The sequence below is a fragment of the Octopus sinensis genome, linkage group LG2 (genome assembly GCF_006345805.1).
Source record: "Octopus sinensis linkage group LG2, ASM634580v1, whole genome shotgun sequence".
NCBI lineage: Eukaryota > Metazoa > Mollusca > Cephalopoda > Octopoda > Octopodidae > Octopus > Octopus sinensis.
Genome location: NC_042998.1, coordinates 76,003,351 through 76,021,745, shown reverse-complemented (window position 1 = coordinate 76,021,745; position 18,395 = coordinate 76,003,351). Strand labels below are relative to the sequence as shown.

The 18,395-nt window shown below is 35.4% G+C and overlaps 1 protein-coding gene across 1 annotated transcript in view; it reads left to right on the top strand.

Moving 5' to 3' along the window:
- The first annotated feature begins 227 nt into the window (after positions 1-227).
- LOC115231484 (2',5'-phosphodiesterase 12-like) overlaps positions 228-18,395 on the top strand; it is a 41,326-nt gene continuing 23,158 nt past the window's right edge. The window contains exon 1 of the mRNA XM_029801504.2: positions 228-1,690. Within this exon, the coding sequence (XP_029657364.1) occupies positions 789-1,690 (902 nt within the window). The 5' untranslated portion in view covers positions 228-788. The remainder of the gene's footprint in view (positions 1,691-18,395) is intronic.

Below are 18,395 nucleotides of genomic sequence, written 5' to 3'. Positions count from 1 at the left end.
TTTTGCCTTTTTTATTGCTAATTTTTTTCTTTGTACTCTATTGTTTTTCTTGTTCCTTATTGTTCAATTCTTTATAGTTTACCACTGCTCCTGCCTTGTATTTTCTACATGCATATCAATAAATCTTCTCTTAAACATTCTACCTGGTTGTGTCTCTTATTTCTCTCTGGCACATATATGCATTGTTCTATATATTTATTGTATCGACCGTGTGATGTATTAAGGAGCCATTCTCATCACCTTGCTTCGCACGGACGTCACAAATCGGCGACCCGTTCCAGCTCCTTGAAACTACAAAACAATTATAATGGGAGATGGAGTTACTCCACAGATACATAAACCTTCACTTTCATTATAAAACTATATTTCATTGTGTAGTAAAACAGTAGAATCCGAAAACAATGAAATGTATTTTATGTAAGGAGATTTTGACGTGCAATAGTTTGTCGGTTGTAAATATCACCTAAGCAACAGTGTTGCCTGAACAATAAATAATGTATTAACTATAAGTAAAATTTAGTTGAATAATTTGAAAGACGTTATGCTGTTGAGTTACAAGGATATTTTATATCTTTTGAATAGCACTGAAATAAATGCCACTAATACCACACTAACAACCCGTAATACTTTCTTCTGTAACAAAGTGGTTTATATTTCTTGGCAAAATAAATAATTAATTTCTTCAAAATATTACATCAGCTGTCAATTATACCAAATTTAGAGTCATCTCCCTTCCATAGATCCGGTGTAAGAATGAAAAATTCCTTTTATAATTTAGCCCACAGGCCATGCAGCGTTGTTTGGTGTTGGGTGTTGGTCGTCGATTACTAAATAATCAATTATTTACTGCTAGAACCTGTAGTCAATGTTGTACTGTTACTGAAAGATCAGCTGCCCTCTCACATTATATCCATAGACACCAAGTAACAAGAGTTTTTTGTGTTTTAAGCTGCAACAACAATATGTCCTTCAATAATTTGAACGTAACTTGTCTGCCGGATGACGAAACACTGAAAATAAGTTTTGAATATAGTCATAATGGGCTACCAGCGCGGAACTTTAACCTTCAAAGAAATAAAAATGAATTACTGGGACAGTCTTTGTTGAGACTACGTGCTAACATGTCTCGATTTCTGAACAAGTGCAAGAAGAAGAAAAAGGAAAGAAACGCAATCCCTAAAGTGGAAGATGAAGATGCATTGCCAATTTCTGTATGGAGAGATGATCATCAACTCAGTGACACAACACCAAATGTTGAAGCTTGGACAGCTGGTTCCGAATTACATATTGGTGATAAAGTGTTCCACGTATTAGTAAACGGTCCGGCAGTAAATAAACTGATAATACCGTCCAGTATGATGGTTAATTTTCCTGTTTACATTCAAATGGATTGCGAGTTTACTGATATCACCCAATGTACAGTGACATGGTATCGAGCAACGAAAAAAGATTCTGAGAATACTGATGGTGTAAGGGAATGGCAAGAAATGTCATCGTCTACTGTATATAGTCCGACCATGGCTGATATGGGTCATCGATTGAAAGTAAAGTGTGTCCCTCAAAACATGGAAAGGAATTTGATTGGAAAAGCAGTGACGGCAGAGTCTTCATCAGTTGTAAATGCTGGTCCTGGTTATTGTCCATTTGAAACAAGGCATCAGTTTACAAAAGAAAAAACTGACGAATTAAGGTATTTCTTTCATATATTTAGATATATATCTTTAATTGTTTCTTTCTCGTCTTCATCGTTGTAATTATGACCATCCAAAGCAAACATGGGTCGGATGAATCTGTTATTCAATATTCAGGTCGGCATTTTTCGAATACGATCTGATTAGTTCTTCCTAAGTCTATCAATACAGTGTCAGTATGTAGCACCAATTCATATTACATGTCCATTCTAATAACGCTATTTCCAATATATGCACTTAACAATGACTCAAATGTCCCGCCATCTAATTCACATGTATTTCTTATACGAATGTCCGTACGTAGTCGCTCTACCTGCTAGAAATAGCAGGAAATTTATATTTCCTTCAGACCTACCGTCTTAAAAAAAAATACATACTGGATTATGTATTTCTAGATGCCTTTAAAAGGGTGGACAGTCCTGGCTAGAACACCTTTGATCAAAGTTCTGCTTGATGAGGATTGACCTGTGACTAAACGTACTCAAACTTATTCTTTAATTTCTCTAGATTTTCTAAAGTGGTTTCGGCTTATACTTAAACATTTTTGATTGTTTATTGTTCAAATAGGTATTAAAAGAAGCAATACTTAAAATCTCCTCTAGTTTATGTGGTCACCTCTTAGTTTAAATTACTGTTATTTAGGTGATAAATCTACTTTTTTTATTTTTCAATTAAGTTATCTTAGCCGTTCATTCAGTTTATAGTTGTTCTGGTAATTATTTACAATCTTGTCTCTCAGACAATTTCTGCTTTCCAGTCCATTTGTCAGAAGTTCTGTTGTCATCTATTGCCTATATAGAATTATGTATTTTCTCATATCCCTGGCACTTATTTATCACAGCCCAGTTCTTTTGCAGAACTTTAGCCCAGATTCTTAGTCTTACATTTAAAATTACTCCATGCATGACAAAATCTCATGCAGAATGTAATAGAACGTTTTGGCAACATAATTAGTGCTTGAGGTTGATGTAGTGATAATATAAAAATAGCTATAAGAAAGGAGGACCAGAGGAGTTCCAAGAGGTTGTTAGTATCTATGGAAAAGGGTTTTCTCTCACTATGTCAAATGTAGATGGAATCCTGTGTAAAAAAAAGATGGAGAAGACCATGGGGCACATGTATTGTTGAACTTCTCAGGAGGACCAGTAGGCTGCCAAAATACACTGGAAAGACATTGAAGAGCAAGTAGCAACTTGAGAAAACTGATGGAGAACTACTGTCCAATGTGCAAACATACTCGATATAGATTAACAGATGAAGGCAGGTGACTAATGAATCAATTATGGATGTATTGGATGTTTTGTGGAGGAACAGAAGTGTGCTGTGAGAGCAACTGGACATTAAAACCAGCAATGATATTGTTACTTAGTCCCAGTTTATTCTTGATTGGACAACATCTAATCAAAAGGCTTTCCAACAATGACCATCCCATCTTCTTTATGGAAACAATGTATCTAGAATCAGACTATCTAGTAATTCTGTCTTTTTTTTTAGATGGTTTAGTGTGGTTTGAGGGAGATGTAGCTACTATTTCTAACTAGTTTTATGACTATTTATAAGCTCCTCCAAAGTAGATGTTAGGAGAGCAATGTAAGTGGGAACTAGTTCTGATTAGCTAGGATTTGTATGAATGCTATGAATGATATAGTTATTGTTACTGTGATTGAAGAAAAAATCTATGATCAAAGGCAATCTGTCCATGATCATCAGCTTTTTGTATATCTAGAATTGCATTACTGAATATCTTTCCTTATTCAAATGACTGTGAATCAAACCTGCTATTATTTCTAGCAGGTTGAGTGACCATACAGAAGTTGTTTAATTGATTTGTGTTGATAACTGAGTATGTGATGATCAAACTGTTAGAAAATTATTTTAGGATAACTAATGAATATAGAGATGGATTAGGTTTTTGTACTACTGGCCGAACAAGAACTTTTAAGACTACTGTTCTGAATGAAAGTAAAATTTCTAGCAGGTGTGGTTGTATGGTCATAAGTCCACTTTCCAACCACATGGTTCTGGATTCAATTCTATTGTGTGGAATCTTGGGAAAGTGTCTTCTTTTATAACTCTGGGCCAACCAAAGCCTTATGAATGGGTTTGGTACACAGAAAATAAAAGAAGCCTGTTGTGTATGTATATATATATATATATATATATATCATCATCATCATTGTTGTTTAATGTCTGCTTTCTGTCCTGGCATGGGTTGGACGGTTTGTTTGATAGCTGGCAAGCCAGAAGGCTGCTCCAGGCTTCAATCTGATCTGGCAAAGTTTCTACAGCTTGATGCCCTTCCTAATGCCAACCACACTTGAATGGTGCTTTTTACATGCCACCAGCACGGGAGCCAGTCAGGTGACACTAGCAACGAACATGCTCAAATGTTGGTATTTACTTGACACCAGCATGGGACCAGTCAGGCAGCACTGACATCAGACTACACTTGAATGGTGCTTTTTATGTGCCACTGGCATGCCTGCTAGACAGGCGGTACTTGCATCAGCCATGACAATGACTTCACTTGACTCAACAGGTCTTTGCAAGCACAGTTTATTGCCCAATGATTGAAGGGTGCTCTTAAATGGGCTGGTTATGCTGCACTGTCATAGGCCATGGTTATGGTCTCATTTGGTTTGCCAGGTCTTCTCAAGCACAGCATATCTCCAAAGGTTTCGGTCACTTGTCATTGCCTCTGTGAAGCCCAACATTTGAAGGTTGTGCTTCACCACCTCATCCCAGGTCTTTCTGGGTCTTCCTTTTCCACAGGTTTCTTCTATTGCTAGGGTGTGATACTTTTTCACACAGCTGTTGTGTATACACACTGATATTACACATGCAGCAGAGCATACTAGCTTTATTTCTTGGAAGCTTATGCATGTCCTTAGCAGTCACAGCCCATGTTTTGCTGCCATATATATATGTATATATATATATATTATATATATATATATATATAATATATATATATATATATATATATATATATATATATATATATATATATATATAAAAAGCCCTACAAGGTGGTGCTCCAGCATGGTCGCAACCAAGTGACTGAAACAAGTAAAGGAATAAAAGAATATTATATATATATATAATGTGTGTATGTGTGACGGTCATACAAGCAGTGTCATTTATTTCCAATTTACTGTGAGAACATGTCTCATAGGTGAAATATTACCCTGCTTGGAAACAGGCGAGAGTTGGTGACACTCAGAACATCAGGCTATAGAAAATTTGCCTTCTAACCCATGCAAGCATGGAAAAGTGAATGTTAAAATGATAACGACGACAATGATGATGACTAATTGAAGCAGTAGACATTAAATAGTTATTGTTGTACAGACATTTGAGAACAGCATCAGACTCATTTAGGATAGAAATTATTTGTTTGTTTGTTTTTACATCCACTTTTCCATGTTATCAAGGGTTGGATGATGACTTCTTTAAGTAGTATTTTGCAGTTGAATCCCTTCGTGTCACTGACTCTTTTCTATTTTTCAAGTAAAGGATTTTTATACTCTTCTTGTCTTCAACAGTGCAGAGCTACAAGCAATATTATTTACAGGGAATGTAAACATGACCACCATTTGGTTCAAATGAAGACGTGTAGAATGTAAACATTAATGCATGCTCAAGTACACGTATACATAAACACACACACGCACGCACACACACACACACACACACACACACGCACGCACACACACACACACAACACAGTTGGCATCCATACAAATTTCTGTCTACCAAATTTACTCATAGTATTGATTGGTCCGAGTTTAGGGTAGAAAACACTTACTCAAGTTGCCACACAATGAGTTAGAACTAGGAACCATGTGGCTACTAAGTAAACTCTGTATCCACATGACTGTGCAGGAACGTATGATATATGTAATTTTATAAACACACACCACCACCACCACCACCACCATCATCATCATCATTTAATGTTTGTTTTCCATGTTGGCATGAGTTGTATGGTTGAACCAGAACCGGCAAGCAGGAGAGCTGCATCAGGTTCTAGTCTAATGTGGCCTGGTTTCTACATCTGGATGACCTACATGCTAAGTTTTTATTGACCTGGAGACAGTTTGTTGACAGACCATCATGTTCTGTTGTCTGGTGGTTGCTAAGAAAACACAATGTAGATGAATGACTTGTAAGAACTGTACAAGCTATGTGCAGGGGTGCTGCCACAAAAGTGAGAATTAGCAACTAGCTGAGTGAGGAAGTTTATGTCAGATTCTTCCAGTTTATTACATTTTTCCAGATAATAACAGGTAATCAAGATTGGCTGTTTGTAAAAAAGAAAAAAAAAATCTTTTATACATGCAATTTAGGAGATTAAAGGTAAAGTTCCATATGTGGAAGCAGAGACTTGAATGAAGAAACCTAAAAATCAGTTAGGCAAAGAAGAAAGTTTCAGTCAACCGAAAGAGACCAGTGCTGTATTTCCAAGGGGGTACATAGAAGGTTAGGTGGGATCCCTGACTAGGTACTGAGAAGAAAGATTTTATATATAATAGATGCAGGCATGGCTGTGTGGTTAAGAAGCTTGCTTTTCAACTGCATGGTTTCAGGTTCAGTTCCACTGTGTGGCATTTTCAGCAAGTGTCTTCTACTATAGCCCTGGGCAGAATAAAGCCTTGTGGATAGATGTGCTTGACAGACACTGAAAGATGCCTGTCAGATGTGTGTATGTATGTGTGTATATATATATATGGATGTGTTTATATATATGTATCAGCACACACCCCATATATATATATTAGAAGAAATGAGGTACTCAGAAAATCGGATGGTTTATATTTACAGATATTTATTTGTATATTACATTTTTTATACATCATATAACTTAGATCATGTATTAGCGCTTTCTCCCATTCTAGTGGGGTTTTCAAATCAAACTAAGTTCCTGTGTGAAAAGTTTTGACCATTTTATAGTGGTATTGAGTTTGTAGTGGTGGGGAGGAATATAAGACAGTACAAGAGGGTGATGGATGAGGAGAAAGTGAGAAAGAGAGAGCATGTGTGTGTGTGCTTGCGTGTGTGTGTTTTTGTATTTGGAATGAGTGCTAAAGAAAAAGAGGGGAAGGGAGAGGGAAGAAGAAGAAAAGAATTTTTTTGCTCTGCTGGACAGGATGCTTACTCCAAGGGGGGTCTAAGATCTTGGGGTAAAAGAATTTCAGTTTTGACCATTTCATAGTGTTATTGAGTGTGTGGTGTATATATATATATACTAGCATTATGACCCGTCGTTGCCGGGTCATAGTGCTAGTGCATGTATATATGTGTATATATATGTGTACATATTACATGTACATCTATATATATATACATCTACACATAAAATACAAAATGCAAGGTTATATCTTGATATCGCTAGTGATAACAATACTCAAAATATATAACAAATTGGAATTGTAGGCCCGTCTCTTGCAATTTCGATCAATTGTATCTTGTCCTCCCTCTACAATCCAGCCAACTTCTACTTCTGGGGGAACATTTTAAATTTTTATCCAGGACGTCCTACGTCCCAAATATAAAGGTAAAAATGAAATATTTCCACTTTGCAAGGTTCGAGTCAAGTACTCCCTTGCATGCTCCGTTGACTCGAACCTTGCTTCTATTGTGGCAAATTTACTGCCTCTGGTTAGATATCTTTCATATTCGCACCAAGACACTTTTCGATGGTGCTTTCCTCCAGGTGTTCAAATCTTTTTTTCTCTATATTGTATACTTTATAGACAATAGTCTTTTCTTTAATTTAATTTTTTATTTCATTTGGTAGTGTTATCCTAGATTCACCGTCTTTGTCGGTGATAAATCCGAAATAGGTTTGTATTTCTTCCTTTTTAATTTTAATGAGTTCGCGCCCACCAACGGCTGCAGCGAAATTCATTTTTGGACTTTCTTCTATCGAAGGCATTCTAACAAAAATGCTTCCGTATAAACGGTGAAAATATTGTCAATTTCCTCAAACAGGGACACAATTCAATTTTTAAACAATAATCAAAGCTCCTTCTCCCAAAGGGGGAGGGTTACAGTTTACAATTATTTAACAAATGCAACACAACGCTTCCCTTACGAGGAACCAACAAACATGATAACAATAGTTAAACAGTAATAATAATAACAACAAACCTTATGGTGAATCAAAAAGCAGTATGCAGTTGAAGCTATAGCCCTTTATGTATAAGAAATAAACCAACAACAGTACTCAGTTGAAGTGGCTGTTCGAGAAAACAGACATTACATATAGCCAAACTTCATATAGATACTTAATGCTAGCTAATTAGCAGATAATCTAATGTAAAAGTCGTGGTAAACGGTATGTGCACAGCTCCATCTGGACTATTCCATTTCTGCATGCTAATTTTATTTTTAATTTATTCCCATTCATGTGAAACCACTTATTCAAGTTCAAGTCATTGATGCAATTTTATACCAATTGCTATTTTTACTTTTGTTATGTTACGATTATATTATACTTTAGTTTGATTTTAATTATTACTTACTACATATAATTCAATTGTTATTATTATCTCTAATTTTTATTGTTAAAGTGAAAGTATCTGACATAAAATAGAGAAATGTTTTTGTTTCACTTTTAACACGTAATACTGAAATAGTGGAGAAGATATGATATTGCTATGGGCTCGCCCTAGACAAGGAGTTGAACATTTTTTTTGCCCATCAAACTAGATGGACCCTAAGTAAGGCATGTGTAAAATTTGAATGAAATTGGTTGTGTAGTTCTCAAGTTTTAGGGAAACACACAGACAGACAGACATTCTCAGTTTTATATATATAGAGAAGAGATATATGTATGTATGTATGTATGTATGTATATATATATATGTATGTATGTACATATGTATATATATATATATATATATATATATATATATATATATATAATATATATATATAATGCATTATATATATATATAAATATGATGATGATGATGATATATGTATATATATGTATATATATGACCCAGGAAAACCTGGGACGAGGTGGTGAAGCACGACCTTTGAACTTTAGGTCTCACTGAGGAAATGACTAGAGACCGAGACCTTTGGAAGTATGCTGTGCGTGAGAAGACCCGGCAGGACAAGTGAGACCATAATCCGTGGCCTCTACCTGGGATGTAGCCAGTCCACCTATGCCAGTCCACTTATGCATACCTTTCCTTCTTGGGACACAAAACTCTACTTGTGAAGACCTGTTGAGGCAAGTGAAAATCAAAATCCAAATCGATCAACATCAATGGAAATTGTGGCTGTGATACCAGTGCCGGTGGCACATAAGAGAACCATCCGAACATGGCCATTTGCCAGCCTTGCCTGGCACCTGTGCCAGTGGCACGTAAAAAGCACCCACTACACTCATGGAGTGGTTGGCGTTAGGAAGGGCATCCAGCCGTAGAAACATTGCCAGATCAGACTGGGCCTGGTGCAGCCTTCTGGATTCCCAGACCCCAGTTGAACCGTCCAACCCATGCCAGCATGGAAAGCGGACGCTAAACGATGATGATGATAATGATGTTGATGATATATGTATGTATGTATAATGCATTATGTATGTATGTATATATATATATAATATATATATGTATATATATATAATATATATATGTATTTATACACACACATGCAAACACACACATATAGGTATATATATATATATATATATGTATGTATGTATATGTGTGTATATATATATGTATAATGTATATATATATATATATATATATATGACAAAATAATAGTAACACCTTAAAATTTAAAACAAATTTATTTTCATATAGGGTAGGACCACCTTTGGCAGTAATTACAGCATGAATTCTATGAGGTATAGACTCATACAAAGTTTGAATTGTTTCGAAAGGAATTTTTGTCCATTCTTCAGTTAAAACAGTCTCCAGCTCTTGTAGTGATGATGGTGGAGGATATCGACTCCTTACATGTTTTTCTAAAATGCACCATAAATGTTCAATAATATTGAGGTCTGGGGACTGTGGTGGCCAGATAAGATGTCTAACTTCACTAAAATGTTCCTCGTGCCATTCAGTAACAACTTTAGCTGTGTGAATTGGTGCATTATTATCCTGAAAGATTGCATTTTCCTCTGGAAACAGTTCTGCGACTATAGGATGAATTTGATCAGATAAAATGCTTAAATAGTCTTGACTATTAATTCTGCTGTGAAGGGAAACTATTGGGTTGGTAGATTTCCAAGATATAGCCTCCCAGATCATCACAGATCCTCCTCCATGTTTAACAATTGGAAGAAGGCAGTCTGGGTCAAATGCTTCTTATGGCTGTCTCCACATGTATACTCGGCCAGCGGTCAGAAATAAGGTAAAGGATAACTCGTCCAAGAAAATAACATTCCTCCACTGCTCTAGGGACCAATTGTATAGGTTTTTACTCCACTCTAGACACTTCGCAGTGTTGTTTTTGAAAGTAGTGGTTTTCTAATTGCAGCTTTCCTTTGAAATCTGGCTTTGTGCAGCACCTGGCGAAAAATTTTTTGTGGAAACTGGGTTCTCAAGGTGGTCATTAAGCTCTGCAGTAATTTTGGGAGCTGTACTTTTGTGATCCTTTCTAACAATTCGTGTAAGAGTCCGATGGTCCCTATCTGAAAATTTTTATTTTCTTCTGGAGTTTTGTTTCGATGAGGAGGCTTTTCCCTCTCTTTCAAAGGCTGTCATTACTTTCGAGACAGTACTTCTCGATACACCAAACATTTCAGCTGTTTTTGTTACACTAGCACTTGCCATACAAGCACCAGCAATTTGACCTCTGAAAGTCCGATAGATCTGTCATTTTAATGAATTTTAATTACCTTTTTCTGATGATATCTGAAAAGAAACAGTAACTTTAGCAAACATATTAAGCAACACTAATAATAAATAAAAAAACATAAAAATAAACAAGCTTTTGATAGTTGTATAGATATATTAAAATTATGATACTTTGATGCTAGGTGTTTCCATTATTTTTTCCAACTCCTGCATATATATATGTACATGTATGTATGAGTATATATGTATTAGTCAGGCCATAACCCATGGCCCCTACCTGGGACGTAGTCAGTCCACCTGTGCATACCTTCCTTCTTGTGACACTTGTGAAGACCTGTTGAGGCAAGTGAAAATCAAAACAAATCAAAATAGATGAACATCAATGGAATTTGTATCTTTGTGGTACCAGTGCCGGTGGCACGTGGCACACAAGAAAACCATCCGAACGTGGCCGTAGCCAGTACCGCATCGACTGGCCTCCGTGCTGTGGGCACGTAACAAGCACCATCCGATCGTGGCCGTTTGCCAGCCTCATCTGGCACCTGTGTCGGTGGCACATAAAAACACCATCCGAGCGTGGCCGTCTGCCAGCCTCGTCTGGCACCTGTGTCGGTGGCACATAAAAAACACCATCCGAGCGTGGCCGTTTGCCAGCCTCGTCTGGCACCTGTGTCGGTGGCACATAAAATCACCCACTACACTCTCGGAGTGGTTGGCGTTAGGAAGGGCATCCAGCTGTAGAAACACTGCCAGATCTGACTGGACTGGTGCAGCTTTCGGGCTCCCCAGACCCCAGTTGAACCGTCCAACCCATGCTAGCATGGAAAGCGGACGTTAAATGATGATGATGTATATACAGTGATGATGATGATATTTGTGTATATATATATATAATTAATAAAAAAAATGGAGAAAAAAGACAAGGAAAACCAACAACACGAGCACATGGTACATGCAAAGTATTAATAAGATGTTCAGAGAAGTAAAGACTGAGTAGTTGTCTTACGTTTTGAGCAAAGCTCTTCTTCAGAAACAGGAGACATAGGAAAATCCAAAAGAAAAGGAAGAAGGAGGAAAAAATATTGCTAACAGTCTACATGTATATATATGTCATATTATGTGGAGAAAATCCCTGGAGAAGGGCATCATGCTCGGAATGGTCAGTGGCAAGAGAGGAAGAGGCCGACCAAGAACCCACTGGCTTGATATCATCAAGAGTGATACCGGAATGGACATAGCCAGTCTGAAAGAAGCGGCCCAGGATAGAACTGACTGGAGGACTAACTGAGAGTCGACTTTGACTGAGCAGATGTCATTTACTTGGAACGTACCTGTGTAACCCATACCAACAAAGAAAAGCATACATATAACATTAATCACAAACATACACACACACACACATATGTACATGCACTCACACATGTGCACTTGTAATTCAAACGTATGTTTGAATTCACAAATAACAAGGAAAATGTATTAAATCCATACTATGGTTTCAAATTTTGGTACAAGGCTTGCAATTTTAAGGGTTGGGATAAGTCAGTTACATCAACCACAGTGTTTTATCTGTTACTTATTTCATCGACCCCCCCAGAAGGATGAAAGGTAAAGTCAACCTCATTGGCATTTGAACTCAAAATGTAAAGACAGACGAAATGCTAAAGTTTCTGCCAACTTGATGCATTACTCAATACATACAATAAAGTTGATACATTTATTAAATGTTCTGCCCTTTGTCACTTAGATTTGATGTTTCTGCTTTTCACTGTGACTGGTATTATAAGTTAGATATCTGTCTTTTTGTAGATATTTCAGAATATACAAGCTTGATCAATGATTGGATAGAAAAGATAGTATAATGGTAATTACATCCAAATAATGTTTATAATTGTAATACTCATGTGGATAGCCAAGTTGGATCCCCTGGTAATATACATAAAAATATTACACTATCGTCAAGTATCACAAAACTCACTGAATGCAAAAAAACTGTTTCATTGCTCTGTATATTAGACCTCTCACTGTATGCAGACACTACTATACCACCAATTATAATAATAATTGCTAGCATGAATAAACAGTTTTATGATGGTGATATTAATTTTACACATGTTAATGTCAAAAATTATTCACTCCGTTTGCTATATATATATGTATATATACATGTGTGTGTGTGAGTGTGTGCACTTCCACTCTTACTACATTCACTTCTACACCCATTCCTGATTTCTCACCATCTCTCACCTCTCACTTTACACTCTTAGGAATCTACTCACCCATCCTTCCTTTATCTTGACATTCCATGATTGTTATAATTGAGTGTCATCATCTGTTAGGTGGTGTCTTTCATTTCCAGTCTTCAAGGAAAACATGTCTAGATACATGGAAATATCACCATACTACCTTAGTTGGAAACAGGTGAAGGTTGTTGACAGGAAGAGGATCCAGCTGTAGCAAATCTTCCTCCACAAAATTTTGCCCAAGCAAGCAAGCATGGAATAGTGGATGTTAAAGCGATAATGATGATGGTGATAGTCTACTGTCTTATACTTTGAGGGTTTATTCTGGTACCCCATTGCTACTATCTTACTTTCTTCCCAGCTACTCCTGATAAAATGCAGGGTTGTCACATATCTTCTCTGTAAGAAGATGCCTGTACATGTCCTTTTCCCATACTTCCTTTTTCCTGTTCTTTTTATGTCTTGCAAGTTACTTAGCAACATCACGAGTGCTGGTGATGCCAAAAAAGCACCCAGTACACACTGTATGGTGGTTGGCATAAAGAAGGACATCTGGCCATAGAAACCATGCCAAATCTGACATTCGAGCATGATACAACCTGGTGACCTTCCAGAGCTTGTCAAACCATCCAACCCATGCCAGCATGGAAAGCAGATGTCAAATGATGGTAATAATGATTTTATATGCATATATATAAAATACTGGTGGAATATTGCAATAAAAACAGCAATTTGGTGTAAGCACAGTAGGCAGATATTATTTTGTGGGACAAAGCAGTCATTCATTGTTGTAGAGATCGGCTCCCTGTTGTCTCCATAACAGTGAAATCAGCTGCCTGATAGATGTAAATATCTCATAAAAACTTGGAGAACTAATGGAAAACAGAGCTCTTATATCCAAATTTAGGATTTGCATTCATATCTATTGTTATGGTTGCACTGGGATACATTAGAACAGATTTGCTGAAAAAAAAAAACTTAGAAATGCTAGGGTTCTCTAAAAAGAACAAAGCAAACTGATTTCTATTCTCCAAGTATACTCGATGAGTTGTGCAGAGATAATTTGTAAAATATTCTATGGATTCTCTGTTTGTGCTGCTTTGGCTGAATATAAATTCACAATCACACACACAAATGACATACATATACGCATGCATGTACACACACACACATGTATAGTAAAGAACATGTACACCCACTACATGATTGCAATTTTATCCACACATACACACACTCATGCAAACACCAACTAATTCAAATATCTACAATCCTTAAGAGCTTTGTCACTTTGTTAGTGTCCAGTTCGAAATTTGCACATAAATTCCACCAAATATATTCTTTTATTGTTTCAGTCGTTTGACTGCAGCCATATATATATATATATATATATATATATATATATATATATATATATATATATACATGTTTTTATATATCGCATATGTCTGTGTATAAGATGACCTTTAAATCTTAAAACTTACCCTAAAAATTTGTGGGCATCTTATACCACCATTCTAAAAATCAAAGTTTGAATTTTAAGTGATTTTATAAGACAGCTAACCTTGACCTCAGTGCGATAACCACAGACATACGTGAACAGATTAACAAAATAGAAGAAAATTATAATGTAGGTAATAAAAACATTTTTACTTTTTATATTATTGGCATATCTTCATAATAAATAGCCTATTAGAGAGATAATTCTATATCATTGAAATCAACTTTTATCTATGAGAGCTCAGCTGACAAAATATAAACATTGAGTTATGGTTGTGCTCACAGTAACCTTTATCTTTTGTTAACCTTTTAAAAATTTTAATGGTGATGTATAACTAGTAATAAGATTTAGAATAACATAGTTATATTTTTCATAAACTATCTATTATCATTTGGTGGTAAATAACACAATTTGGATTACATACAACCTGTATTTTTCAATAAAATTATTTTACAGTAGGTGCATTTAAAACATAAGACATTATAAATCTTTCTTATTTCCTATCAAGATAAATAATAGTAATAAAACATCAAACCTCAATCCATAATTTCACACCACTCTCATCCATCCACCCTTTCTCTTGAAAATGAACAAACTTGCCAGGAGGAAAATCTATTTTGGACTTTGTTTTACATTTAAAAATAACCATGGGTTTTAATTTTATACCGTCAGCTAAGCTATGCAGGATAATACCACCTTAAACCCTGTTTTCTCATATCCTGTGCTTTTAATGTGCACTGTTTTTACTCCTTTTAAATCTACCATGTTGTTATCCAGCATGTCAAAGTTTAACGGAGTCTCATCCATTTTTCCATTATGAGACAATGGAAACTGATGCCTTTTTCTCAGCTGGATGATGAACTGGTGAAAACTGGTTACTTTGTTATCAACATCTCTCAGGAGTTTTTGGGTGACTTTTGTTTTCTCCCTTATTACCAGATTTTTTTTTCTGTTCATAAAATGATTGCACCAGCCTACTGTTGCTTTAAAATCTTTACTTTCTTCTTTATATGATTTAGCCTGTTTTAGGGCATAAGATCTTATCTTATTTCGTGTTACAATGTAGCCATGTCTCTACAGGGGAACCGATTTTACTACATCATTTTCCAACTTTGGCCAACAAATGCTTCCTCTTCTCATTGCACATTTTTGTTTGGGCATTTGTCTTAATTTTTCTTCATTCTTTCTCCACTCTCATACCATCATCTCTGTAACATCGAATGTTCTAACAGCAGCACAATCGTCCAAACTCTTGGCTACTTCTGTAACTTTCAATTTGAAACTAGCCTTATATTTTCTTCTTCTTGCTGGTGGTTGCATATTGGTATAAAATAATTATAAATTTCACTTGATTTGACAATTTGTGATTTTATATGAAGTATAGGTAAATACTCCAGGCTGACTGTAACTGTTTAGATCATATGAAGTCATATGAAGTACCATTATTGTATTGTTGTTAGTGAATTGTTATGATAATGATAAAGTTTTGATAAAGAAGGATCGGAATTCAAAAGAGATCAGCTCATAAATGTAAATAAAACCATGTGTATAGGAAAAACATGATATAGAATCGTTTTCGTTTTTATTGGTAAATGTTAGGGTATATACAGTATATATTAGCATATATTCTGTGAATAAGAAAACAAGAGGAAGAAGAAGAAAAGCACAAAAATCAGTATTTGCAAGCGATCAGCTGATGAAATGTAAACAATGGTTCCCTTTTAGGTGACATGTGTATGAAAAAATATGATATAGAAATAAATTTATACAGTTATATATTTAAGAGATGAGAAATTATGTACATTATTTACATTTGACGGATATTTGTCCTCATCTTGTTTGTTGTTAACACAATGTTTCAGCTGATATACTCTCCAGCCTTCATCAGGTGTCTTGGGGAGATTTCGAACCTGGGTTCTCATTCCTAAGGTATTGTTGTTGTTGTTGTTGTTGCTGTTGTTGTTCAGGTCACTGCCTGGAATCGAACTCGGAATCTTAGGGTTAGTAGCCCATGCTCTTAACCACTATGCCATGTGGCATATGGCGAAGTGGTTAAGAGCGCGGGCTACTAACCCCAAGATTCTGAGTTCGATTCCAGGCAGTGACCTGAATAATAATAATTATAATAATAATAATAATAATAATAACAATAATAATAATAATAATAGCATCGAAAAATACCTTAGGAATGAGAACCCAGGTTTGAAATTTCCCCAAGACATCTGATGAAGGCTGGAAGGTATATCAGTTGAAATGTTGTGTTAACAACAAACAAGATGAGGACAAATATTCCTCAAATGTAAATAATGTAAATAATGTCGAAATCGATATGTTATTTTGTTTATTTTAATTTCTAAGGATATAGTCTTTACATGGCTAATATTTCTAAAGATACCTGTCATTGCTAAAGCTAGCCTGTACATGAGATAAATTCCTGAAATTCTTTACAAATTTTGACCTCATCTTATCTATAGGTTGTCTTATACATGGAAATATATGGTGTATATATATATATATATATATATATATGTATATTTTATATATATATTTTTACACACATACACACACACACATTTGTATGCACATTAGTGATTCACGAAATCATCCATAGATTTTTATGGTGAATACATATGTACTGACAGAAAATTAAGTCCAGAATCAGTCAAATTGAACGGTCCCTACTGATGAGGCTACAGAATATGTTGAAACTGACCGATCCATATAGCGAATTTGTTGACAGGTGTTTTTGGGTGATTACACGCCCTGTTAGTACATATGTATACAATTATGTGCTTTAACTACGGCATTAGAGCTTTCTAGCTCTTATTTCCAACAATGTCGGTGTTCTAACACCCCAGTCATATTTGGTGACAATTACAGTTTTCCTTTTTGGTAACACATTGCACATGGCTGTTTATACTGATTTTATATATATGTGTGTGTATATATACATATATTTCGTTTTTGGACTTGATTTGCAAGATTCTTTATATGAGTTTGTGTGTTGAAGCATATTCTGTTGTGTCTGGGGAGAGTCATTCTCTTTTAGTACCTTATTATTTAACACACTCACCGGTAAAATTTCCACTTATTTTGTCTTTTTATTTTCCTAAAATTTTCGTTGTGTCTTGCAACCTTTTCAATAATCTTGACTATTTCAATAGTCAAGATTATTGAAAAGGTTGCAAGATGCAACGAAAATTTTAGGAAAATAAAAAGACAAAATAAGTGGAAATTTTACCGGTGAGTGTGTTAAATAATAAGGTACTAAAAGAGAATGACTCTCCCCAGACACAACAGTATATATATATATATATATATATGTATGTATATCTTTGTATGTATATGTATATATGTGTGTGTGTGTGTGGTTGTGTGTAATCAATAATATTGAAAGTAGGAGACAAAGATAGTGTGGCTTAAAGAAGTCATTTAGCACATGCACAATGTGCAAGCAAATATATTCAGTGTGTTTTTTTCATGCATATACTCATTGTAGTGTTTGTCTGCAATGTCTACATTGTATTTGAGTGCTATTATATGCACAAAGCACGTGCTCACCTACATGTACAGCTGTGGTTGATTGCATTAGTAGACAAATGAGTGAATAATGGAAATGAATAATAGTAAATGTGTGAATAATTGATGAATGGCAGGTAATGGATTGATGTAGATGTGTTCATAATGGAATACACTGCTGCTTACTTGTATTTTCATGCATACTCTCTTATCTTCATCCTCTTGGATGCACTCTGCCTCATGGTACACTCACATGCACAGTCATACTCATGAACATGTTCATGAACTGTAATCTGATTGGGTTTATATACGGGGTGTCCCAGAACTGACTGTCTATAAATTAACTGTATTTCTACTGTGTCACTTAACAAATTTCTACTAAGCTCCAATAAGTGTACATATACTAACATATGTATTAATATTACTTTTTCTTCCATGGCCTTACTTAGTCTGTTGCTTAGAAATCCACACATGCATTCATGTAGGAACTTCGTTTGCATTCTTGCTTCTGTATTTGATGGTAGTGGGGCGATTCAAGTTGTAATGTTTAACGTTCTCAAATATGTAAGTGAAAATTGGGTGCAGTAAAATTCCTTAAAATTTATAAATTGAAATCAAGTTAAAA